Raw genomic sequence first — 25993 nt, forward strand, 5'->3', positions numbered from 1 at the left:
CCCCCCCCCCCCCCCCCCGGTTTTTTTTTTTTTTTTTTTTTTTTTAGGGAAAAACAAAACCCCAATCGGTTCCTCTGTGCCCCTCACAGCCTTTACTTTGCGATCAAACGAATATCTAGATATTTTCCAAAGCGCCTCTCAGCAAAGGCAGGAGGGAGAGGCGGCTGGGTGTGAAGGGGGTGTAATAAAAGTCCTTTTGGAAAAATTCAATGGTAAAAAGAGAAACAGCTGTAAAGAAAAATGCTGGGAGACCAAGCAGATGGGGCCCCGGATATTTAATGACGGGCAATTCCGTTTACAACCTGAGAAAAAGATCAAAGGCGTTTCATTTCCGAATGAAGGGCAATGAGGAACCATAAAAGACGCAGCCAGATGACACGGCGGCGGCCCCTCCCAGCCTCCCACACCTCCTGGGGGCCAGAAGAAGGGGACAATCCCTGGGAGGTGTAGGGAAGACCCCGTATCCCCACCTCACTAGCCCCAGGCGGGTCCTCTGCGTCTAAATGCACACACTGGCTCGGCCCAGCCACCTGCTTGGATTGCTGGCGGAGGGGCCAAAATGGAGATCTGGGGTTTCCAAACCAACTTCCTGAGGCTCCCAGTAACCGCTGAGTTGACTAAGCTGAAAAACTGGGGATTGGGCTGGAGGAAACTGAGGCTTACACTGTGAAAGCTGTGACCGGGCGAATGGAAGTGTGCACAGAAGAAAACTTCGTCCCACTCAGAATCCCCACCCATCTCTCTAAGTCTCAGAAATACTTGCATTTCTAGAGAGCAAGTCAGAATAATGTCAATTTCATTAACAAATACAACACAAAAACAAGCCTCTAACCATCACATTCCAGAGGTCTCTGCCCATCCCTGGGACCCTTGCAGGTGGGTAGGAGGAGAGCTTCCACCTGTTTGCAACTAGGTCCAGAAACCCTCTGATTTTTTTATACCAAATCTAGGCATGGCCAATGTCGGCCTCTGGCCTTATTTCTAACACCAGCACTCTCCCAGCCAGGTTCAACTCACACATATTTGGTGGTGGGGATAGAACCAAACTATTGCACTGTAACTTATATTTGCCAAGAGAGGGTCCAATAGGTAATCTTAGACCCCCATCTGGGCACCCAGAGAGACAGGAGTCTGACCCTGGGTCCACAGAGAAAATGTGCTAGTAGGATCCCCACAAGCTCCCTAGCATCAAGCAGGGACCTTTTCGGGTATTCTGGAAGGCAACTTAGTCAGGGGCTCCAAGACCCACTCCAACCAGCCAGGCCCCTCCCCCACCCCACCCCATACCTCCTGTTCTCAACTCGCCTGCTCTCGGAAACCGTCCAACCCGTCGGCGTTTGTTTCGGAAGTTTGGAAGGACTGCTGAGCTGGCCGCCTGGCCTCTATGCAGTACTACAAGAGGGATGCAGCCCAGGTGCCCAGAGCACCCTAAGAGAGGAACTTGGGACAGAACCTCCGCAGGGTTGGGTATGGTTGATCCTAGGGCCAGAGCGCAGAGATTTTCTCCCCCGCGCGCTGGGAGCCGCCACCTGCTCATCCCACCAAGACGCTACACCCCTGCCTCCAGCTGAGTCCTGCCGCCAGGGGTGGAGGACAGGGTTGATCAGAGACTCCCAGGACCGGCTTCACCGGAGCGGGAGGCTTCCTCTCCCCTCCAGCCCCCAGGAAGATCAGCAATCCGCATTATACTAAAAATAAGAGCGGGGGCTCCCGCGTGTTCGGAGCCACCTCCCCTGCACTCCGGAGTCGCTCCCGGCTTCCCGGCCGCCTTGTCCTGGCAGCCACAGGTTGCTAGCCTGGCCTCTCACTGCCCGGCCCCCCTCCGCCATCCCGGGAGTGCCCAGCCCGCGAGGAATCATCCACCTTTTGTCGGCGGGGAGGAGGGGACGCAGTGAGGGAAGGAAACCGAGGGCCAGTGGAGTTGAGTCCCCAGCTGGTCCCACGCACCGGCAGCAGCCGCGCGGAGGAGAGGAAGGCCCAAGGGGGAGCGGGCGCGAGTACTCACCGGGCCGCTGCCCGCGCCCTCCCGGCCGCCGGGCCCGCGGGGCGACAGCTGAGCTCGCTCTTGTCCACTATTGGGCGTCCGCGTCCGGAAAACCGAACCACGGCTGCGGGCAGAGGAGCCACAGGCCCCCTTGGAGGCCGGAACAAGACTTTTTTTTTTTTTTTTTTTTGGGGTGTTTTTGTTTTTGAAGCGCAAGTTTTCGTATTAATCTCATACTTTGGCAGTCTTTGTTAAACAGCTAGAGCGTCACGAGGCTCTCGAACATTTTAATAATTTTTAGACGCCGTGACCTGCGTTTCACCCCTCTCCGGGCCTCCCCCACGAGCAGGCAGTTACTAGAATACGCTCGCGCAGTTCGCTCGGTCATATTGAATTTTGCGCAGGTCATTACTTGGGAGAAAAATGACAGAGCAGGAATTTGATTCAGTTCATCCTCTCCAGCTAGACTTTTTGCCAGAACCTTCTCTTCCTTTCACCCAACCCTCCACCCCCGAAAAGGTTCTATTCGGATAGGATTCAGCCTGCCCCACGCCTGCTTTGATTTTCCATCATTCCTATATTTTTGTCGGCTCTGGTGCCCAGGGTAAAAAGGGAGAGGTTGTGGTTCCATGGGAGACGTTTTTAAGGACTGAGAACAAGGCTGGCACCAGGAGAACGGAAAATATGGCCTTGCACATCTGGACCCCAGAGAGCGGGCCTGAGCCCAAGGCTGCTTCCTTTAGCCTTCCCCAAAATGACTGCACTAGCAAAGTCTGTATCCAGACCCCATTGCAAACTTCATCTGCTTTATTCACTCCTCCAAGTGCCAGAGATACTCCTATTTCTACCAAAACTTTGGAGGCTCCAGGGCCCCAAGAATGAACCTCTACCTCTTGGGGTGGGAAATTTTGGTCCACAGCCCAGCAAATTTGGGGAAGACAGAGAGAATCCTGAGAGAAAAACTGTACTGCACTGATCAAAGCTGGGGTCTTGGCTTTCAGAGGCTTCAGCTGCCCTTTAAAAACAAAACAATATCCTTCCCCCCCAAAAAATTTTCTTTATAAAAACCCCAGTTCTCATCTATACAGTAATTCCTTTGCCTGCCCCCATCACCACCACAATGAGGTTCAAGAGCAAATGAAGTGGGCATTAAAAATACTCGGAGATTTTCTTGAATTTCCCTCTCCAGGATTAGAATCCAGTAGGTTGCCTACAACATATTTCTCCCTTTCTTCATCCTTCAAGGGACCAGCAGAGGTAGATCAGGTGGCCTCCCTTCCATCCAGTTCAAGTCTGGAGAAAACGAGGCTCAGGCCTAAGGAGAGCATTGGTAGGGCGGTAACCCCCTAAATACAGAGAGGTCAGAAAAGAGCTTTCCAAGGCATCCAGCTTGATCTGGGGTGACAGAGGCCATTCTTTTCCCCCTCCTGAGGCTCCTCTAGCTCAGGACCTTGGGCTGCTCCAGTCTATCTCACAGATCCTTAAATTTGCTAATATTCTGTCCTAGAATGAAGGAAAAGGAGACCTAGAGGGGAACAGAGGGAGATGGATTCTCCAGTTTAGGCTTTGACCTCTACCTCCTCAGGACCCCAGGAATTCCTCCCAGGCCTGACAGCCCAGAGAAACTCACCTGAAAACTAAGTAGAAATAGAGACCCACATCTACCTAGTTGGTTTAGTCAAAAACTGAGGTCGAATTTATTTGAAATTTGATGTTAAACCTTTGTCTCTTCTGGCCATATTTCAAAAGTCATCTTTACAAAATTCTCAGATTATCTCCATTCTGGCAGGACAAACACCCACAGCGCACCTCCTATTTTAAATGTTTGGAAAAGACTGTGATGACATCTCATAGCGCAGCAAACAGTCATTTAAAGACCCAGAGTAGGCATATGCCCCAGCATTATAATTACAGAGCCTCTCTAAGCATTTTACTTATGAGCTAAGCTTAATGCATGGATTCAGGGTTCATTTCAGGTCGCCTGTTTCAACTCCAGCTAAAAAGATCTCCATGAGGCCATTTGGTATTTTTCCTTCACATTTCCCCTCCCTCCTCTAAATAGGAAGAGAGAGAGTCAGGATGAACGTACAAATGGAGGTTTGAGAGAGAGTGAGAAAATTAACAAGCTAACCTTTCAATATCCAAGTTCTTAAACCCAGAGCAATTTGGAGAGAGAAATGGGAGTTTAGTAAGCCCGTGGTCATTGACTCCAGCTGCCTGGACCCAGCCTGGGTGTTAGGGGTCCCTGAAAACAGGCCTCTCTCCCTCCTGGGGGTTGGAAGAGCCAGGGGGTTGCTTGGCCCCTTTAGGGCAAGCAGGGTGGAGCTGATGTTGATGAGAATCAAATCTTCACCTTGGAAGCCTTCTTTGGCCCCGGTAAACGTCCTGCAAGGACGTGTGGGTAATTGGATTTTTAAAATGTGTGCGGCTGGGTAGGTTTTAATTAAATTTTATGTGGTGACTCAAAGGTTATCTTTGGGAAAGAAAATTGCGCAGAGGATTCGCCACGCCCGGAGCGCTTTCTTTTGTGCAGCTCCCCACCACTACCGGTGCTGTTTTTTGGAGGAGGGTTTCTTCCTTCCTCAGTTTCTCCTCCCCCCCATATCTACCTCTGCCCTGACCAATACTGCTCCCCCCTCCTCCCCTCCTCTCCCAGCCCACCAGTCTTCCTTACCTCGAGCATCCCTTGCTCTCTCTTCTCTCTTCGCACACACAGCCCCCTCCTCCCTCCCACCGCGCCTCCGCCCTAGACGCCTCTGCGGCCCCCTAACGCATGCTGTAAACTTTTGACCCTCCAACTTTGCGACCCCTCTGGCAATAACACTGGCCTCACCGCCCAGGGTCTCATTCTGCTGCGCCGGTTGCAGAAACCCAAGAGCAAAACGCCCTCCTTGCCCCTCCCCCTTCACCAACGTCCCCCCTCCCCCCCCCCAAGGGCCTTAGACCAGGAGCAGAGGAGACTCTGATTATTAAATAACTCCTTGGAAAAAGGCACCGATCCCACTTCCCTCATTTTCACCAGCCTCTTCGGTAGGGATGCCTGGAAGGGCTTTCGACCACCCACCCACCCTTCTTCATTCTTGCTCCCCAGAGTGGGCCACGCTTGCTGGGCGAGGGGACTTATGGGGAGCAGTAAAATGGGCTGATCCGGAGAAAGGTATTTTTGGGGTGAAGAGTGAGGGGAACTTGGAGCATGGGCTCGTTGGGAGCGGAGGGGGCCACTGTGCCCATTGTCTGGAGGGGGAGCTCAGTGTCCCAACAATGCGAGGCCCAGCGGGTCCCGGGACCCACCTTGCACGGCCGCTCGCTGGCGTCTCGGAGACCCCAGCCTGGCTGTGAACTTGGTCTAAGGCGGACTCTACTGGCAGCTCGGGGATGTTACAGCCTCTGCCTCTCGGCCAGCGCAGCGGCCCACCCGCGCGCTTTCGGTTTCCCTTCTGCCCGAATATCGCCTCCCAGGCCCCCACCTCTCACAGGAACGAGTTTTGTGTCGCCTTTCCTAGGGGCTCTTGGGAGCCGGAAAACAGAAAAGAGCGAGTTAGAGAGATGCGCAGAGAGGGAGAGATTAGAACACGTCTGCAGAGGCCTGGATATGGGGATTATCCTCCATTGTGCGTCCGAATCCCCCTAAGAGGAAACACCCCCACGCGTTGGCACTTTCCCTGCACTTCTCCCCTAAATATTTCATCCATGCCGACTCCCCACCTTTCCACCTGGCTGGGGTCATCTCTTGGCTAGGCAAGCTGTCTGGGGCCTACGAGATACCTTTCTTCCCTAGACGCATTCGTCCCTACCCCACCGGGCTCCGAGGTCAGGGATCATTGCAACCACAGCCAGCCGCGCGCTCGGAGGCCACAGCGGCGTGGGCTCAGTCCGAATTCACTGGGAGAGCAAGGCCAGAGCGTGGCCGGGCAGCCCGGGAGCCGCTTCCAGGGAGGAGAAGCTAGAGGATGCTGCCGAGAGTGCATTTTTCTCTCCAAAAGGAAATTAGGGAGAGGAGAGATAGGACAGGAGATGCCTAGAGCATAGAGAAAAGGAAAGGGAAGGGAGAGAGGGAAAGATGAAAACTTGGGAAGGAGGTGCTGCTATTCAGGATCCGACAGGTTCCCAAATTGCCTCAAGTCCAATCCTCTCCAGTCCCCTAAATCCGCTGCCCCCACCCTCCTCGAGTCTGCAATCTGGGTCTCAGTGAATTTGCTAAAAGAAAGCAGGAAAGATCAGACTAAACCTGTCGGCACGCCCCTGCCCCCGGCCTAGAGCGGCAGAGGTGAGGGTGGAGTTGGCAGTGGCGGTGTGGCGGGCGGCACGTAATATATGCAGCAGTGGCCTGAAGCCCCACGTAGGCTGGCGCTGCGGCCCCGTCTGCTGACCTCTGCGTGATCCCGGACTCTATGAATTATTGATGAGATATGAGCGTTGATTTCCCCTTTCAGGATGCAAACTCCATTATATTGTTAAAATGGCGATTTAATCGTTGAGAATAGCTTTGGTGTGGGTTTTTTCCCCCAACTCATTTGCGCCTCCTTCCTTTTCATTTAACTCTCTTAATTAAATCTTTAACAGATTTTAATCACTTTTTGGAGGGAGGGGTAGGAGGAAGGGGAAGGCCATAACACCATCATTGCCACCAACAACAAACAACACTAAAACAAAACAAACCAAAAACCGTCAACAGTTTCTACCTTTAGGAAGTTGAAAGGAAGGGGGGGTGGGGGCGCTAACCCCTCCAGAAAGATCACTTTGGGAACACCCACCAGAGATAGAGCATGAGGGGCTGGGGAAATCGTCCAGAAACAAGGAAGAGTGGAGTGGGGACTTGAGAGGTGTTGAATTCCGCAAAACCCCCCTCCCACCACCACCACCAGGAGACTTGAGTGTGGAATCCTACTATGGAGACTAGGTCGTGCTTACCCTTGCCGAGAAGTCCAGTGACTTCGAGCTTGGGAACAGCCACAGGATTCTTGTGGGGAGTGATTCTCCAATCTGGGCCTCAGGGACACTTATGGAGAAAAGTCCATTCTCCTTAAGGGGCCCCCATTTCTCTCCTCTCCCTCCCCCAAACAGCTCGGTTTCCAGGCGGTGTCTGGGTTAATTAATATGGATGTGTAACAGCACTGAAGCAATCGATAAATCCCGCTGTAGGCAGATCTCAGCCTCAAAATCCGATTACTCTGAGAAACTCCAAAAATGGGGATGGTAACCAGAGGCCCCTCCCCTGAAAGATGGAAGCTGATTCTTGCTAGCTCTGTCTTCCAAGGTTGGCCCAGTTGGTCCCCAAGCTGGGAAGCCCATGCAGGGGAGATCAGTCCCAGGGAGGGACTGAGTTTGGGGGCATGTGCTGAGCGGTCTGTCTTCTCCTTTGCTCTGAATCCTTGGCGTCCACCCCAGCATTCAGATCTCAGGGATAAAGGAACCAGGCAGAGAAAGGAGCTTCCTCATGGACCTGCCCGTCATGCCCCACTACCTTCAGTGGATAACTTCCCACAGCCACTGAAGGGTTAAGTGTCCCCACCACAGTTATGGAGAGGAAGTCGATGAAATATGGGCGCTTGGAACTCCAGGCTGGGCTGGCTTTCCTGTTTACACTTCTTTATACTTCCTCCCACCCCGTGGCCACAGAGAAACAAAACAAAACAAAACAAATAACCAAATAAAACAAAACAAAAAAATCAAAATCGAATTGTTCACTCAGTGGTGGCCAGGCTGGCCTCTGAAGGAAAAGGGACACTGCAGCCTTAATGTCCGCTGCTGCCTCTTGGGGCCTGCTCCAGTTTGAGGATTTGGCCAGAGGGTGCTGCGTGCGGAAGGCTGAAGACTGGACTGGCGAGGAGAGGAAGCGGGTGGAGGGGAGGGAGGGAAGAGTCCTGGAGACAGTAGGGGAAGGCTGGAGGTGAGGGCACAAGTCTGGGGCAGAGGAGAGAGTTCTTTGCCCCAGAAATCTCTTCACACCTCTCATCACCTCCCCCGAACTGTTCTGGTTGAGATTCAGGGAAGGCAGTTGCCCAGAGAGCCTGAAGTGGGGGAGAGTAAAGCCCAGGCAGGGCATCTTCTCTAGGATCTGCTTAGAGCAGGAGGAGACCCTCCAAGAGTTTGGTCTTTCAGGCGGAAGTGGGCACCCCCACCCGGGGCTGCTCTTTGCCATTCCGGAAAATCTGTCCAGATATGTCCAGCAGATGTCCCCGGGCAGCCACCCCTACACACTCTTTATCAGAGTTTGCAGGACTGACAGGCGAGGGGGCAAAAAGTCTTCAGCGGCAGACCTGGTTGTCTGGGGTTTCGGGCTCCTGAGAAGTCTCTGAGAGAGGGAAGCAGCATTAGAGCAAAGCTAGGGGCATGAAAGGAATGGGGTTCCCCTGAAGGCCCCAGGTAGGGCTCCCCCTTGCTGTGCTCTTCCTCTGCACCTCTCTCAACTCCTTTGCCTTGTAGAGAGTGGAAGACTGTGGAAGCCATGCCTCCAAAATGTGTTAGCATTTTAAATGGTGCTGGGGATTTTGGGGGAGCTGACCAGAGTCTCCTTTCCAGGGGATACAAATGATCCGCCATTCTTAGGATAATGTATCCTCCAACCAAGGTGAGGACCCCAAGCTCTCTGTCCTCTCAGTCTGCTCTCAAAGACTGCCAAGAGTCTCCTGTAAGTCAGGCTTGGGCAGGGAAGGGAAAGCTCAGGGAGTAGAGCATGGCACAGGAGAGAGAGAAGAGGGGGAGAGTTCCAATGTCCCTTCATGGGAAGCCTAGGGAATCTTGTGACCCCTTCCTTGTCCCAAAGATCAGAAGCACCTCAAGGTGTAACATGTCCAACCCCGGGGGCTATCCAGAGGAGGAGCTGGTGAGCTGAACCAAGAGATGGCTTGCCGGTGAAAGCAGGAGTGACAGGGTAATTGCCCCCATGGGTTTTAAAACTGGGGGAGTCAATTTGGTGGGGAAGATGCCTCTGGCTTTCAGAAGAAGGGTTACTTTTCCTTAAGAAATAACAAACTCCCTGGGGGTCAAATCGAAGTCCCTCTGGTTTGTGGCACCACAAAACAAAAGGACCTTCTAGGGTCTATTGGGGAAAGAAGAGGAAAGGAGAGGAGAGAGAAAAGAGCACCTGTCCAATTTTCTCTCGCAGCTCTCGAGTTTCTTTTTTTTTTTCCCCCCCCTCCTGACAGTGGGGGTCTGTGTTATTGAGCAGATTTTGTTTATACATTTTTTTGCCAGAGATCTACTTGAACACCTACCACCTCTAGGCCAAGAAAGAAGCTGTCTCCTCCCCTCACTGCTGGCCAAGAATTAGGTTTTGGATTGGAGGGGATTGTCCCCTCTGTCCTTTCCCCACTCGGAACTCAGGATCCTACTTAGAGCCAAGGAGAAGGGTTAGCTGGGGACCAACAGGATGAAGCTCTGTGCAAAAGCCCTGTGCTCCCCACCCTAGATCACCGTGACGAGGCTATAGAGAACTGGAGGGACCCCATTTTATAGGGTTCAAATATCTGAAAGCCAGAGAGCAGCCCAGGGCAAGGCAGCCCACGGCAGCTTCCTTCCCCTTCCCTGGTGATTTTTCTCAGCTCAGATATATCCAGATAAAAGTGCCAGTGGCACACCCCAGCACATCCCTGACAAATGAGCGTCATAAAGTTTCTTTCCTGAGGGTGGGGAGATATCTCAAGATATCCAGCAGTGAAGGAGCCCTCCACAATGGGCCTCTCTTTCAGCAGTACACACCCTTCTTTCTTACCCCCTAAATTTCCAAGGGCACTGAAGGAACATGGATCCCACACAACCTCTTTTCCTCACAGAGTCAGACACTCCTGCAAATACAAACCAGGCACCCCCGACCACTGAGGCCTTATCAAACTGATTGCCCCTATTTCGGGCACCCAGTTTCACAGAACTGGGTGCAAATAATAGGCTAAATTTCCCCTGCATTACTCCACAGCCCTGCTGGAAGCAAGATCTTCTTCCCCCAGCCCCAAGTTCCAAAACTGCAAGGGGAGAAAGCGAAAGCTGGAAGCGACTTACTGCGTGCGGGCAGGAGGGCGGGCGTGCTGGGCCTGGGCTGCCGCCACCGCCTTCTGGGCTGGTCCAGCTGCTCTAGGCTGGGAGAGCGCTCACCTATCTCTGCCCCCTTCCCCACCACAGCGAGCAGTTAAAGTGTCACTTAACATTCTGGAGAATGTGAAATATACCGCGCGGTGTCAACTCCCCAAAACCATAAAACTAACTTTATGGACCTCACGTGACTTTCTCGAGCCAGTGAGGGGTATCTGTCTGACTTCTCGGCGATTTTTACGATCTAACTTCGAGATAAAACCCCTATCCATTTGACATCTAAATGTCATAGCGACTTTTGGGATAGTTTGCTATCGACAAAGGGGGACAAAGTCAAGGGGTAAAGGGGAAGGAGGGCTCAGTAGAGCCTCCACGACCCTCCGCTGCCTCCTCACCAGCTCCCCCTCCCCCCAAGTCCTGTAAGAAGTTGGGCCAAGCTGGAAGGGATTGACCGGGTAAGTGTCCAGACATGACTTGCGCTCAGGGTGGAGGCTGACTTGGATGGAGGTCGACCGGGCCCTAGCCCTGGGCCAGTCCCTCTAGAGGGGGAACCAGGGGTCTTTCAGGAGGGACCCTAACTCCTAATCAAGAGGGAAGGTCAGTTGGATCCCTGAAGAGAAGGAGCCCTTGATAACTGTAGAGAAGGCTGAGGGTGAAAGGAAACCTTTGAAATGGAGCTGAGTTTTTTTTGTTGTTGTTTTTTTTTTTTTTTGCCTTAGTTGGTGGCAGAGTTGAATTGGGATTTGAAGCAGGGGCTGGGGAGCTGGGCTGTTCCCCACCACTTCCAAAAGGCCAGGAGCCTCCTGCTTAGGGCTTAGGCCCAGATTGCTTTTCCTGGAGAGTTTTCCAGGGGCTTTCCTGACTAGTTGGTGGAAAGCCAGGATGGAGTCCAGCTTAGCTTTTCCCCTGCCCCAGCCCCACATGGGGTTTCTGGGCCTCTCAGTCCTCCAGGCATGAGGGCCTTTCCCCTGACCCAAGCACTGAAGACCAAGCCAGGGACTTAGGCGGCTCAGGGCGGCTGCTGGTGAGCATCCTACTTTCCCTTCCCTACACCCCAGATCTATGGGGAGAATGGTCTGGGGTGTGCCATGTGATGGCAGAGACAGACCCCTGGAGAAAAGACAAGTGGAAGGGCAGTGGAGTGGGGGAAACATTTATTTGACTTCAAGGAAAGCTACAAACAAATACCAAAAGGGAATCACTGAGACAGGCTGGGCAAAGACAGATTTCACACATAGCACAGTATCCACTCGCTCACTACAAATGGTCTTGGAAGCGAAATGGGTAGGGAGGGAGAGATGGGTCCGACCCAGACTATCCCCATATTTACAAGCTTTGGGCCCCGTAGCCAGACCCACGGATTCACAGAGAAATACACAAGACATTGTACACTGAGGATTATTTTTGTTTCTGTACACTCCCAGACCAGGCCTTGTGGGGCCTACCCAGGCAGCAGGAACTTAAATCTCACTACTTTCCTTCCCTCTTCTCAACATCATCCCTGTGGTCCCTCCCTGACCCTTTCCCACTCCAGGACCAAGCCACTGGGAGACTTGGGCCTGGGGAGTGGCGAGGGCGGGGGAGGAGGGTGAACAGAGACACAGTCATGGACTGCACGGCGGCGGAGGCCAGCGCAGCTGGGCCCCGTGCTGCGGCACTGCCTCACCTCAACTGCTGCCCCTGAGAGAAGTTTCAGGCTGGAACGCAAAATACAGTGGTCATCCTTTTATAAATAAGTTAGAACACAGATGGGGAGGGGACAGTTCACATTACACATGCGAATTTCTTTTTTTTCCTGGGGGAAGGAGTGCAACCACGGACACGAACATTCAGAAACACTGGCAGATTTGGGGGCGAGCGGAGGAGAGTGGGGAGCATGGAGGGAAAATAATAATAATTATTATTATTAACAATAATAACAAGATAACCAGTCCAGGAGAGAGGGAGCCACAGGAAGACCTAAGACCAAACGAAAACCGTAACACAGGGCCGGGGCGAGGCAGGCTCGTAGGAACCGGTCCCTAGCGGGCGGCGGCAGCTCAGGGAGGACTGGAGGGGCCAGGGCTGGGGGTGGCGCTGGCTCTAGGGCCGCCAGGGTCTCCTCCAGGGCGGGCTCAGGGCTGGAAGGCGCTGCCGGCTGTAGCCAGGCTCATGCTTTTCAGTTTGTTGTCTTTCTTCCACTTCATGCGCCGGTTCTGGAACCAGATCTTGATCTGGCGCTCGGACAGGCAGAGCGCGTGGGCGATCTCGATGCGCCGCCGCCGGGTCAGGTAGCGGTTGAAGTGAAACTCCTTCTCCAGCTCCAGGGTCTGGTAGCGGGTGTAGGCGGTCCGAGCCCTTTTGCCGTCCGGCCCGGTCATATCTAGAGTAGATGGAGTAGACCGCCAGGCAACGTTATTCCGGTTAAGGGAGGGGGCGATGGGTGGGAGGGGGAGGGGAGCAGGACCCAGGCGTCCCCGGCACCCAGCTCCCCGCAGCTTCTATCCTCCCTACTCCGGATGCCCGTATTATATCCGAGCTCGGTTCTGCACCCGCTTCTCCTGCAGCCCCCACTTCTGCGGGCGGCGAGTGCACCCGGCTTTGTCTCTTGCTCCCTCCCAGGGCCTCACCCTTGGCTGGGCTCAGGCCGCCGCTGGCCCCGGGAGGGAGCAGAGCGGCTGCACTTTTGCCCTAGAAAGCTCCGTTTACTGCTCATCCCTCCTTTGCTAGCGGCAGTCTCGAAATTTCAGGGGTGAGCAGGACCCTTCCCCACATTCCATAAACCCCATTCTTCATCCTAAAGCTGGTACGGCTGGGCGAAAAAAACCTAAGCCGAACCTGGGGACAAATTATTAAAAACACCCCCCCCCTCAGCTAAAGACCCTCTTTGGCTCTGTCCACAGAGCTGTGAGGACCCTCTTAGAGACTTCTTCCCCTTGGAAAAATAAATCTATATTTGAGGAAAAGCCAGGCTGTCCTTGTCTCCCCCCCCCCCACCCCAAATGCAGAGAAAGCAAGCCGAGAAGACAAAAAGAGAGAGAGGATTACCATGGCTGATGTGAAGCTTCCTCATCCAGGGGAATATCTGCGGAGTCTGCCCCTCGGGCGCGGCCGTGGAGGTGGCCATGGGCTCTGGCTGCGCCCGAGCGAGGCTGGGGCTGCTTAGCTGGCTCGCCGCTTCCTCAGGTTCCGAGGACGCGCTGGCCTCGTCTATTTCGGTGAAATTAGCGCTGGAGCTGGCCGGGGTCGCCTGGTCCGAGGGGGACGAAGCAGAGGGCTTGGCGCCGTGGCTGTCGCCGTTGGTGCAGGGCAGGGACTCGGGCGAGGACAGGGAGCAGCTCGACGCCGCTTGCCTGAAGCGGGGCTCCTGGGCGGGCGCGGGGAAGGCGCGCGAGCTCTCGCCCACCGCCCCAAAGTGGCTGGAGGAGGCCGAGGAGCGGTTGACGCTGAGGTCCATCCCATTGTAATTGTAGCCGTAAGAGCCGGTGTGCATGGCAGCGGGATCCCTGTAAGAGCCGCTCAGAGAGCTGCCACTGCCATAATTTAGCAACTGATAGTCCGGGCCATTTGGATAACGCCCCGAGAAGGAGTTTACAAAGTACGAGCTCATTTGGGTGATTTTGGAGGGCTTGATTTGTGGATCGTGGTCGTTATAACCCTGTGCTTCACGATTTATGATGTATTAATGAATTATAGCGATGCACTGTACTTCGTTTTGCTATGTATGCGGCCAAATATGGGGGGGGTTGGCAGGGGGGATGGGGGGGCGTTAGGGAATCACGTGCTTTTGTTGACCAGTCGTAAATTCTCGCTGATGACCTCAAGAGGTAATTCATGCTCTATGGTTACAAATAATGACGATCTGAGAATCGTTAGGGCCGATTCAATGCGAGCCTCCGAGAGAGGGGGAAGAAGGAGAAGGGGGAGAAACAGGGAGAAGGTTGGCGTTGGCCTCTGAGCAGAGCGCGCCACCTCCCGGCGATCGGCGGGGGCGCGGGCCGTCCACCGCCATGGCGGCCGCGGCTGCCTCTGCCGGTTCCACGCAACCGCCCCGGCGAGAAAGAAGCCCCGACCGAGGCTCACCCGCACTGAGCCTCTCAGCCGAGGGGGCTGAGCCTTTTAGCCGTTTTCTCGAGGGTGGGGTTAGTCTCTCTATTTGTGTCCTTCTCCCTGTCATTGTTACTATTGTTACTATTCTTATTTTAACTCTGGATGAGATTATCAAAGATCGAGCTGCTTTTCCCCTACTCAAGCTTTGCAAGTCTCCGAGCTGGGGGCGGAAATGGGGGGAAGGGTTGGAAGTTGTGTGTGAAAAACAATTATTGCAACGGGTTTTCCCGAGAGCTCAGCCGGGCCTGCTTCCTGGCGGGGCGGCGGCGGCGGCTCGCAGCACCCAGGCCGAGTCGGCAGGGCTGGGCCCGAGGCTTGGAGAAGACGCAGGAAAAGCTTTCACGTCTCCTGGGCCCCTGCGAAGTTGGAAATCCTCTTCCTGACCTCCTCCTCGTTCTTAGCCCAGGTCGGGGGATGGCAGGACAGAACGGGGACCCCGGTGGATGAGTACTGCCCGGGCTAAGCGGCCTAGTTGCAGAAAAGACTGGCGGCCACCACGTCCGTCTTGGGTTTGAGTGGTAACATGTGCCCGCAAGCGGGGTGTTAAAGCGGGACCCCCTCGCCTCCTTGCCAGAGGGAGGCTATTGCATTCGGAAGCCCCACGCGAGGCCCCTCGCTGGCGGCTGGGCAATTTGAGAATTCGCCCAGCGGCCCACCGCGTTCCCTGGGAAGGGGTTCCGAGGACCGGCGGCGCCTTGCTGAGAGCGCTGGGCGGCCAGAGACCTCCGCAGCTGGGCCCCTTCTGCCAGGCAGCTATTTTCTTTAAAAATAAAAAAGAGAGAGGGAGGGAGGAGGAAGAAAGGAAAACAGTGTCCGCAGCCTGCAAGCCTGAGTGAGGGTGGGGGTGGCGAGAGAATGGCCCATTTCGGGTTGAGAAGATGAGACCAAATGCCCCATCACCTGGCCTCCTGCCCTCCGGTCTCCAAGAAACAAGGGAAAGTCGTGCTCCTGGCTGTGCGCCTGCCTGCGGCTTCACATTCCCCTACTTGTCGCTGGTGCTTGCTTAAGGTGGGAAGGGGCGCCTGGAGCCTTCAGCTGCAGGGTGGAGAGATACCCAGTGGCCCCCATTTTTCAGTCTATGGAACCATATAGGCCTGGAACCGAGGGCTAAGGCCGGTGGAGACTGGACCATGTGGGCGGGCCAAAGGGGTCTCCCCAAGCCTGAGCACAGAAAAAACGCTGCCGAGGTGCCCTGACCCACTGGGCTCGATCTCTGCAGAAGCTCGGGGCTGGGGGCCTCCGTGGCATCCCTCGTGCCACTGACAAACGAGGAAAGGCTAGAGAGTACGAGGGAAACAGTCCCTCTTTGTCCCCCAAGTCTGCACCGGCAGAGATGGTTGTGAGCCTCAGCGACGGTGAGGCGCAGCGCTGGGGCCTGGGCGAAACCGATGGCTCCAGCCTCTATCTCAGCTGTAACATCCGAGTTGAGTCCGGGCCGCTGGGGAGGCCCTGGGGCGGACCAGGGCTTTCGCCTTTGCTGCAGAGTTAAGGCTCAATGACTATGGGGTGGCTGGGGGAGCTGGGGGGCAGGGGAGGAAAACTGCCAGGGGGGAATCATCGGAGGTGACTGAGCGGCGAGTTTTCAAGTCTTTATTATTATTATTATTATTATCATCATCATCATCATTAATAATATTAATATTATTACTGAAGTATTTCACGTCCAGAGCTAAGACAAGACTACAAACACAACACATAGAAAATTAATAAAATAGAACTTTGTTTTCTTCTGAGGCTCCTCTTCTTCTAGGTAGTATGTGCTCCTTCCAGTGGCTTTGGGGAGGGGGTGGGAGAGACGACAGGTCTGGGGTCAGGGAGTCTTCGAGGTCCCCACTGAGGGGACAGCGAATCTACCATTGAACCGTGCACGGGGGTACATGGACGAAATGAGACGCGAGACGGGCAAGAGCATTTTGCTCTGCCTCCAGGAGACATCAAGTGAGTCCGATCCTCAGTTCTCACCGGGGAGCCTGACCCGGCCAAGGCAGGTTCCTCGGGGAGGGAGGGCGCGCGGGGTGCCGAGTGAGCTGGGGCGACGCAGCCTCCGAGCAGCCGGCGAGAGCTCTGCGGGCGGGGGCGTCCAGGAGAGCGCTGGGCCCCGCCTGTCGTGCGCCGGGGAGCAGGTCCCCGGGCTCCCCCGCCCTCAGAGGCTTCTCGGGGCTCTCCGACGCCCTCGGCTCCCCACTGGCCTCTCCCTTCGCGTCCCCCCTCCTTTTCCAGCACCTTCACTCGGCTGGTTTTTCTTCCTCCTCCTCGGGACTGAGCTGAGACGCGCTGAGCAGTTTGCTCTCCTTTTTCCACTTCATGCGCCGGTTCTGGAACCAGATCTTGATCTGGCGCTCGGTCAGGCACAGGGCGTGGGCGATCTCGATGCGCCGCCGCCGGGTCAGGTAGCGGTTGTAGTGAAACTCCTTCTCCAGCTCCAGCGTCTGGTAGCGCGTGTAGGTCTGGCGGCCTCGCCGGCCACTGGGCCCAAAGGAGGAACCTGTTAACGCAGAGAGGAGAGGCTGAGGCCCGGGGTCACAGGGCCCAGGCCCCCTCCCCCATTCGACCCTCAAGCACGGACTCCAGCCTGTCGGGGATGACCTCCCCTCTCCCCGTTCTCTGTCCTCCTCCCACACCCCTCCAGCGCCCCCTCCAGAGGCCCTCCCCGTCTCCCAGGCCTGTGCCTTCGGTCTAGACTCTTGGTGGGGGAGGGGACGAGCAGTTTGAACTTCCACCTGAGCCAAGGGGGAGGGGCTGGCCAGGTGCGTCTCTTCCGAGCTACATCGTTTTATCCCTCCCTTTTCATCCATCTAGCTCCCCCCTCCCCCGCCCACCCAATGACAGATTCCGGCCCTTAATCCGTAATGACATGGATCGATTCATAGTCCGCATTAACGGCTCCTCACTTTCGTGTCCCGCTAATGGACATCGGTTGGGACTTAAGGCCGACAAATAATCCAACCTGAGACCCAGGCGCCTGTTTCTCTCTCTCTCCTCCTCCCTCTCTCTTTCTCTATTTTATTCTCCCCCCCCCCCCGGGCTCTGACTACCACCCCTTTCCCGGTGCCTCATCTCTCCCCAGCCCCCTACTCCCAGGGAACGGTCCTGGTCAGACTAAACTTTCCCTCGCCGGCGTCACGCCCCCCCTCCTTTCATGACGCACTCTGTTTTTAATGGTGCCTTCTGCGTGGGGGACCCAACCATGGCTGGGGGCGCAAAGGAAAGCAAAGCCGGTGACTGCGGCCCCTGTCCCCTTCCCTGCCAGGCCATCCCGGCTCTGGCTGACGCTCCAGGAGAGCCCACTCCCTCCCTCCCCCTGGCTCCCAGGGCAGCTGGGACTTTGCAAACTTTGCAACTCCCGCGGACGAGAGCACAGAGAGGGAGACCCCGTGCGGGCGCCCAACCTCCCCTATGTCCTAACTGAGATGCCCACCCAGCAGCTGGTGGGAAAGTGGGGGGAGCGCTCGCTAGCTCTGTCTCCCTCCCGGGGCGGGGACCCGCAGGGGTCGGGGCGACGCGGTCGGGAAGTCTCACTCACTGTTGCACGAATTCATCCGCTGCATCCAGGGGTAGACCGGGGTGGAGCACTTCTGCTCCTCCGTGTCGCCGAACACGCTCTTGTCCTGCGCGCAGTCAGACTTCCGCGGCTCCGGGTGGAACGGGGGCGGCTCGTCGGCGCCCGAGAGCGCGCAGGCCGACTCCTTCTCGCGGTAGAAGGCGGGCGCCGGCCCGTAGTCGCAGGGCGCCGCTCGGCCGTAGCCACCGCCGGCCGGCGGGTAATAGGAGGAAGTGGCAAAGCCCTTGTCCTGGCCGGGCCCCGGCCCGTAGGGCGCGGGGTAGTGCCGCAGCGGGTCCGCATAGCCCGACGAGTAGAGCGGTAGCTGGCCCAGGAAGGACTCCTGCCCGCTGGCCAGAGTGACGGGGAAGGTGGAGTTCACGAAATAGGAACTCATTGGGAGGGGAGGCGCGCGGCCGCTGCTGCTCCGCCGGCTTTATGATTTGTTGTGTTTTATAGTCCGAGCGCCGCGCCTATTAGTAGTATATCCGAGATTGGGTTTTAGCTGAGGGGGGATGGCGAGGTGCCAGTGAGGGCCAGAAGGAAATACAACCATCTGATCCAACACTGACCAATGGCAGAGGCAGGAATTGTCAAACAGCACCCAGGAGGAGCGCAGCCCGCACGAGGGACCCGCGCACAAACCTATCAACCTTTTTTTTTCCCCTCCTTCTCCTTCTTTCTCTCTCTCTCTCCCCGACAACACAAGGCGTCCTGTTCCACCTACGTAGGACCTGCGGAAGAGGCGTCTGTGCCTTTGAGGGAGGAGGGAGCATTTGGATGGAGACCACCCCATCCCCCAGCGATTAAATGAATATGTCCTCCCCCCCCACACACACACACACCCCACGCAGGATAAGAAAAAGTTAATTGTGTTTTTCGAAAAGTTAACCCCTGCCTTGCTTGGGCCGTTCCTTCAAGGGAAGAGTGCGTAAACGTCCTGGAATCTTGTTGAGAGAGAACTAAAAGAGATGGTTTGTTTATGGGGTTTTGTGTTGGTAGAAGGTAAGAGTTCTCCGCCAATTCGCAGCGTTTCAGAAAGAGGCGAAGAAGAAACACCCTCCTTTCCCAGGTTTTGAAAATCGTTTTTCTGCTTTATCAGATCTGCTCCCTCTCCTCCAAGCCTGGCTTTATTATTCCTGCTTTTCCACAACTCTTATGGTCTGACGGGGCAGGCCAGATCCCACCGCCTAAAAGACCCAGAAGGGGAAATGGCATAAAGGTCTGAGTCCGAAATTCCCCCTCTGGCTCTGCAGCTAGGCTAGGAGCTTCTTGGAAGGCTGAGGCTGCTGCGGCTGCTGCCCAAGACATCTTGCCTCGTTCTCCTATGCAGCCACTAACTCTTGGAAGGGAAGGGGCACTGGGGAAAGGGACTAGCCCTCTCCCCACTTGGGGATATGGAGTGGAGGAGTGAGGGGTATCCCCCAGCCTAGATGCCTTTATTTGTCTGATCTCTTTCTTGTCTGTAATGCTCACTCCACCCCCACACCCCCACCTCCAATACCAAAAAACATAAGAATATCCTAGGCTACAGATTTTCAGGAATCAAAGATGTCCCAGTAAGTCTGGGTACAGGGAAGAAATTGTCCCCCTTCCAATCATGAGTCTTCAAATCTTCCTGATACTTGAGGCAATCGGAGACCACCAGGAAGAAAGGAGCCTTTGCCCCTTTTCCAGGTCTCTCTAGAAGCTGGCAATTCTTTTAAAAATTATTTCCCAAGACGTGGTTTGGATTAGTTTATAAGGAAGGAGGGGTGATCAGGTCCTCCTGGGTACTCAGCAGGCACCTTCCAGCCACCAGCCTGTATCCTCTCTCTGGAGGCTCACAACCCTTCTGTCTGTCTCTCAGCATCTCTCCAATTCCCTCCCACACCCCATGTTTGTATCATCAGCTTTGCTGCCATAGAACCTTGGGCGTGAGAAAGAGCATACATCTCTGGAGCTCTCTCTCATCCAAGGAAAATGAGCATTGAGCCCAAGCTGGGAGATGGGGTCATGAGGTGTTTTCAAAATATTCTAATATGCACACAGAGGTCAGAAAGTGAAGGGTGACAACCTCCCAACCTGAGAACAGGAAGGGATCAGTATGTGGGATAAAGTCTGATGTCAGGCCACGCTGACTCTCTCCTGCCTTGTTCCTTGGGCTTTGTGTGTGTGTGCTGACTCTACCCACTGAAGATGGCACAAGTCACTAGGGAAGGTGATAGAGGGATGAGGTTAGGTGAGCAAGGTGGGAACTTATTTGGTTGCTAAATGGCCTGCAGGGCTCACTGAACTCAGGACAACTTCTAAGCTGCACCTTCATGACAAAGTGGTCGTCCCTGGATATACTTACAATCACTTCCTAACCTGACTCTATGAGGGTGTAAATGAGGATTTAATAAAAGAAACTCAAACCACCTAATAATGGAGAAGCATCAATGCTCTGATCTAATTATGGTCGGACCCATTCCTAGAATGGAGCAGGGGCCATTTGGGCAGGGGGAGCAAAATGGTGGAGTCTTCATGAACCTACCTTCTGCCTGCCACTGAGGCTGGGCCCTGGGCCTCAGCCCTCCCTGCCTCCGCCCTGGCCACTATGTCCCCATCCTAGGCCTGGACGGTGTGGTTTTCCCTGTGGGGTCTGGACAAAGTAAGATTCATTGGCAGAGGGAGACTTCCCCTGTGATAGAAGCAGAAAAATAATCCCCTTATCCTTACAGTCCCAGCCACAAATTAACCTCACCTCTGCAGGTTGCCTGTCAGGAGATGGAGCCACTACGGGCAGGTCCTGGGTGCCTGGAGTTGGGCATGAAAGGAAATAGCGCCTCATCGCTCTTATCTAAGCCCAGAGGTATTTATGAGCGTTTATTCCTCTGATCCATTTGTTTGGGAAAAAGAGCAGGCAAGCAGGGCTGGGCCAGAGACCTCCTGGTTTCTGGAGCCAGATCTCTACGAATCTGTCTGTGGTTCGGTCCACCCCCGTCTGTCTGTCTCCATGGGGGAATATGTAAATACACAGCGGGCACAGCCGTCTGCCGGTCTGGTGTATCTCTCCCGCCTCCATGAGGAAGTGTGTGTACAGAGAGGTGGATATAAATGTGTACCAAGTCTTAAGTACACAACAGAGGGATTGTACAGATACCCCACAGGCAGGATTTATAATTGTAATTTTCTGTGCTATGAGGAGTCTCCAGTCCTGTGGGCGAGATCACACATTCCAGCTCCTAAGAAAATGTTTCCTAAGTTGTCTTTTGCTCAGGAGTAAAATTCTCCTGGAAGGGTAATTCAGGGAGGGGTATTTGCCTGTATGCATTGGGGGGAAGGGGACTGAGACATTGCCCAGGCTTCCTTTTTCCTCTAAACTATAAAGCCCCCCCCCCAGCTCTTTTGGTTGTGGGCACCTCCCCCCCACCACCAACTTCAGCTGGAGTGGGGCAGATGAAAACATCTCAACCCAACTCTCCCCCTAGACTCTGATTCTCTGGGTTTGGGGAATATAAATGTTCCCAGAGGAGCAGTGTGGTTGTTTCTATCGGTTGGGAGAGGCTCTTTTGATGGAACACTTTGCCCTAAAATTGGCCCGTCCAAATCGAGGTACAAAGACCTCATTTTCATTATGCAAATGAGTGACATTCTCTCTGATCTTCAGGAGGAGTGGATGGTGGCATTGAGGCTGCTCTCCCTGTCCCCTCCCCCAGGTCCACGGGCACCCTAAGAGCCCTGAAGTGTTTCACCCCTCTGTACACGCTCCATCTCACCTCCCTACCTGTCTTTCTGATTGCCCTACAGAAAAAAAATCTCCGAGGGGCCCAAGACCTTCCAGCCCGGTTCCCTGGGGGCCTCCCTCAGACCGGCTCACTAAGCCGGGCCTTCTAGACGCCAGAAAGTCACTGTCGCTGCGAACAGCTGAGAGAACTGCTCCCGAGGCCCAGACTCGAGAGGCGCCGAGAGCGCCGAGGCTGCAGCTGCGGAATTTGCCCCGGCACCGCCAGGCCCCTCGATCTCAGCAGCTCCTCCGGCTCCGGGCCAGACCCTAGTAACACCTCGGTTCGCCTGGCACCGCAGGCAATTTCCTGGAGCCCCCGCCCAGGAACTGGGGCCACAGCACCTTGAAAGGAACGGCCAGAGCTTCCTCCTGCGGCTTGAAAGACCGAGCTAATCAGTAACCCGTGAGACGGGGCCAGTACTCAGCGCGGCGGCCGAGGCTCCTACCCCCGCCTGCCCACCCCCTCCTGGGAAGGCGTCGCGCTAAGCGGGTGTGAGGGGTCCGGCAGGGACGGAAATTACAGTGGTTTGGTTCCCTAATCATTGATCCCCACTCCCACTCCCAGGTTTTCCCCCAAGTATATTTGCGTCGATTTCTCTTGAAATGATAGAGCATGGAGGAGGGAATCGACACTCACTCGCAGGCACCAACAGTTCCCAGAAAACTCGGTTCAAATCCCTCACCACGAACCCACCAGCCGCGGAACTGGCAGGACCCAGCAGCCAACCCAGAGAACACAGACCCGGCTTGTCTTCTGACAGTCGACTGGAACTGCCGGCCGGCGCCTCCCCTGCCGGCCCCCTCTTTTGGCTGAGAAGAAAACCAAATAAACCTTGGACAGCCTTGGCCTGGGATCTCTCTTGCGGGCCCGGTCCTCTCCCGCGCCCTGGGGAGGGCTGGGGCAGGGAAGGGGGTCTCGCGGCCCTGATCCCCCAACCCTTAGGTGCAGGGCTCCCTGCTTGCGGGGTGCAGCGTTCTTTTTAAATACGCCGCTTCCTCTGCCAGCCGCCAGTCTGGGGTTAGGACGGGCGTGGGGGGAGTGGAGGAGGAACGGTGGCGGGAGAGACTTTTGCTGTTCTCTAATCCGCATCCGGGAACCAAGATTCAGTGGGGAGCGTCCGTGTGGACCCGAAATACCCCGAATCCTGCCGAACCTGCGCGGCCAGGGCTCCAGGCGTCGGGCAGGACTCCGGCAGTGTCGCGGGGCTTGCGGCGCCGAAGCCGCGTGTCTCCGAACGGACGGTAGATGGCAGCAAACCGCATAATTTGGGTCAGAGCAAACTGTCTAAGGGACGATTTATAACCCGCCAAGACTCCAGGAGAAAAAGACCTTTAGTGGAGATGGGTTTGGGGAATTTTTCCTTTGAGAATAGGCCCCTAGTGCCGTCGGTGCTGGCCGAAAACTCCTCTCGCTACGAAGCCAAGGGGTCCCTCCAGGTGCCCAGTCCCGGCCTGCGCCTAGGGCATCTACCTGGGCCCCCAGTGGCCCCCCTCCCACGCCACAAGTGGCTGTGTTGTCCTTCTCCCCGCAGCTCAGGACTGAGAGGGCCAATATAACCACACATACACACACACCCAGACCCTGCAATCTCGGGGAAACCAGAGGCCAAGGCCAAACGCCCTGAAAAGCAATCACCTATTTGTGCAAACCAAAGCAAATCACAGATTCTCCTGCCCTCTGTGCCCAACGTCACTTATCTCTCAGCTCGAAGCTTCCCATCCCGTTTCTAAGTCCTTGCCTCTTGGCTTAAGCCTTCTTCCACCCCACCAGCTACTTTAGGAATTTCTGTCTCCCAAAACCCGGTTCTTCTCTGTCCCCCTCCTCCCAAGGAGGCCTGACTAGGGAGATGAAATGGGTGCCAGAGGGACAGGACTAGCTGTCTGAGCTCAGCGCTGGGTGACTTTCTAGTCCCGACACCATTAGGTCCCCTAGTTGGGTTTTCTTTTTTCTTTTCTTTTTGTTTTTATATTTTTTTAGGAGTCTAAAACAACAACACGCTGAACAGTACAACCACCACGTTTGGATCCAGGAAAGTTTGAAATATTTCCATATGAGACACATACATGGCAATTTTCTCCACTGAAATACACATTCCGTACCAATAAAACACAAGTACTAGAATCAATATCGCACAGAAACCAACACACTGTAACCTACCGCGTTAAAACCACAAAACTGTCTCCCTGCAGAGCGAGGCTCCCTCCTGCGGGTGTGGCGAGAGACCTGGGCACTCACGGGCGGGCTTCCTGGGAGGTCTCCCTCGCCTTGGGTGCCTCCACCCACAGCCCTTTAATTCCACAAATGTCTCAGATGGGAGATAGTAAACATGTCTCTGTGAATTGTTCTTTCTGTGTCTCTCTAGCTTCCTCCTCACCCTCGCTGGCCTCTGCGGAGATTCCAGGCCCTACGGAAACCAGGACGTCCCTCAGCGCCACCGCCCCTAGTGCCAATGCTGCCGGGAAAACCGCCGACACCCGCACCCGGCAAGAGAACTGCGCGGGGGCAATTGGGGGATTCCGGGACAAGGGAGGGATGGTGGCAGGGGGGGGGGACACAAATCCACAGCGACCATGGCGACTGGCTTCTTCAGGCGCTGCTGAAGCTAAGACACCCCAATCCTGTTTCACAGCCCCCCTTACTTGAGCCTCGCCTCCAAGCTTAAAAAGGCGACTCGGAGCTTGTCTCCACGGTCCCTTTCGGTTCCTCCTCCTGTCTTCCCTGCCTTGGCTCCCCCTCCAGGAAGCTTCCACCCTTCTCTCCACCACCGGATTTCCTAGGAAGCCTCTCCCTGCAGCGCCCAGAGGTGGGGTTCAGCCCCATCTGGGGGGGAGGGAGAAAACCCCAAGCCCCACCCCCTACGAAAGCGATGCAAAAGAACAAGAAGAAAATTGTAGAATCTCCCTTACCTTTGCAGACCTTGGGATTTTTTCCTCCGGTTTGAAGGAGGTGGGGAGGGAGGAAAAAGGGAGCGTTCGGTTTCTTCTTCAGCTTCCAGATAATATTGTCCCAACCTGAGAGCCGTCGCTTCCCCTTCTCTGACTTGGAAGAGAGGGTGTTTCGCTTTTCTGATATTTGCATAGAAAATGGAGTAAGTTCTGGCTTTGAAAAATGGTATCAGGTTGTGATCGTGGGCAGATTGTCCATTTACCCTCCATGATGACTGAAATCCCAGATCAGCAAGCAAATTAACTTAGGAATCAAAATTATTTTTGGTTCTCTCTTTTGTGTAATTCCCACCCCTCTTCTCCCTCTCCTCTCTCCTCTCCCCCCTCTCCTATCCTCTCTCTCTTTTACTCTATCAAGCAGATACTAAAGTATAAAAATATCAGGAGGCTGGAGCCCTGAAGGACGACAGTGCTCCGACCTAGGTGTGGTGTCCAAAAGAATGCTGCATTATAACCACCAGGGAAATGATAAAAAGTTCATGTTCACGATCGCCCGGCCACATGACCGGCGCCGGCCAATCGCTGGATTCAACCACTCATAAACTTCTATCACAAAGTTGTAAATTTTCATAAAACAACAAGGAATTTATTGCATTTCTTCATGGCTGCTCCACCAGCAACCCTTTTCTCAGTCGCCATCTTCTTTTCTTCTCCTTCTCCTTTTTTGGGGAAACCTCAATCTGAGAAGGGGTGAGATTTGAGGTGCAGGGAATCAAGGTGGAGAAGCCACAAGGGTGCAGCTGGGAAAGGGGTTCTTTTGGGAGCCTCCCTATTTTCTGCAGGAGCTCTGCCCCCCTCTTCTAGTAAAAATTCACCCCAGATCCTCCTCAGAGGGACTCTTCTGAGGCAATTTGGGGGTGAGGTGGGAACAGTAGCTGGTGTCCAGAGTTGCCATTTGCATCAGGGCAAAATGAAAGCTTCAGTGCCCCTGCTCTGCTCTGAATTGTCCCCCTAATTCCTAGCCCTATAAATGAAGGGACCCCCACCTGTGAGGCTTGCAGCATTGCAGATGTGAGGGCCCTAGATCTCCTGGGGCCTACTTTTTGTCCCAAGAGGAAAGGTGGCCTGGATAGAGACCAAAGCGGATAGTCTAACAACCAGATTCTTGCCTCCGCACCCCAGAAACTGGGGGAGGGTAAAGCCGGATCCTGGCCTCTCCCGCCCCAACGCCAGCATGTCCAGGTTCCCTGGAATGCCCCGTGTGCTCTCCAGGGGGTTCTATGGTCATTAATAGGGGAAACTGCAGGTTTAGGGGCCTTTTACTTGCAAATTCATATTAAACAGATTCTCCCAAAACCAATCCACTTCCCCCTTTCTGTCCGATGTCTGTCCTTTAAATTTGAACATGCGGGGGTTTATTATCCAATAAATAGTAAAAATCAGCTCTGCAGATCTAACCGCATAGACGCCGTTTTCCAGGTTTTTGTCCCGCAATCGCGGGGTGTTCGGGAGAAAAAAAATATCACCCGGTGTTTCCCAGATTCCCTGAAATACCCCCGTATTTTCAGTTGCGCTGCCAGCGTCCAAATGCAGAAAACGAAATAACCTCCCCCCAAAACGTTTTTCTTTTTTTTTCTCTCTTTCTCTTTCTGTGCGCCGGAGAAGGTTCCAGGTTGCCGGCGGCGCGGAGAGCGGGCAGGACAGCGCGGAGAAAGCC

At 54.8% G+C, this 25993-nt stretch overlaps 3 protein-coding genes across 3 annotated transcripts in view; all 3 read right to left on the reverse strand.

Annotated features, from left to right (window-relative positions):
- The window catches only part of HOXB3 (homeobox B3), a 54563-nt gene extending 30257 nt beyond the window's left edge, over positions 1-24306 (reverse strand). The window contains exon 1 of the mRNA XM_008568882.1: positions 24298-24306. The gene's annotated coding sequence lies outside the window, so the exon portion shown is untranslated. The remainder of the gene's footprint in view (positions 1-24297) is intronic.
- Positions 11150-14088, reverse strand: HOXB5 (homeobox B5). Its single transcript, XM_008568880.1, has 2 exons — positions 13040-14088; positions 11150-12374 (listed from the first exon to the last, which is right to left on the reverse strand). The coding sequence occupies exons 1-2, from the start codon at positions 13599-13601 to the stop codon at positions 12127-12129; spliced, it is 810 nt and encodes a 269-aa protein (XP_008567102.1). The 5' UTR covers positions 13602-14088; the 3' UTR covers positions 11150-12126.
- HOXB6 (homeobox B6) lies at positions 15676-24787 on the reverse strand. Its single transcript, XM_008568879.1, has 3 exons — positions 24298-24787; positions 17625-18147; positions 15676-16586 (listed from the first exon to the last, which is right to left on the reverse strand). The coding sequence occupies exons 2-3, from the start codon at positions 18037-18039 to the stop codon at positions 16327-16329; spliced, it is 675 nt and encodes a 224-aa protein (XP_008567101.1). The 5' UTR covers positions 18040-18147; positions 24298-24787; the 3' UTR covers positions 15676-16326.
- Between the last annotated feature and the right edge of the window lie 1206 nt (positions 24788-25993).

The sequence above is a fragment of the Galeopterus variegatus genome, unplaced genomic scaffold (genome assembly GCF_000696425.1).
Source record: "Galeopterus variegatus unplaced genomic scaffold, G_variegatus-3.0.2 Scaffold450, whole genome shotgun sequence".
NCBI lineage: Eukaryota > Metazoa > Chordata > Mammalia > Dermoptera > Cynocephalidae > Galeopterus > Galeopterus variegatus.

Coding starts and splice junctions, on each gene's coding strand:
- HOXB6 (XM_008568879.1), bottom strand. CDS start 18,039: ATGAGTTCCTATTTCGTGAACTCCACCTTCCCCGTCACTCTGGCCAGC. Junction 16,587..17,624: donor GCGGATGAATTCGTGCAACA/GTGAGTGAGACT, acceptor CTGCGTTAACAG/GTTCCTCCTTTGGGCCCAGT.
- HOXB5 (XM_008568880.1), bottom strand. CDS start 13,601: ATGAGCTCGTACTTTGTAAACTCCTTCTCGGGGCGTTATCCAAATGGC. Junction 12,375..13,039: donor GAAGCTTCACATCAGCCATG/GTAATCCTCTCT, acceptor CATCTACTCTAG/ATATGACCGGGCCGGACGGC.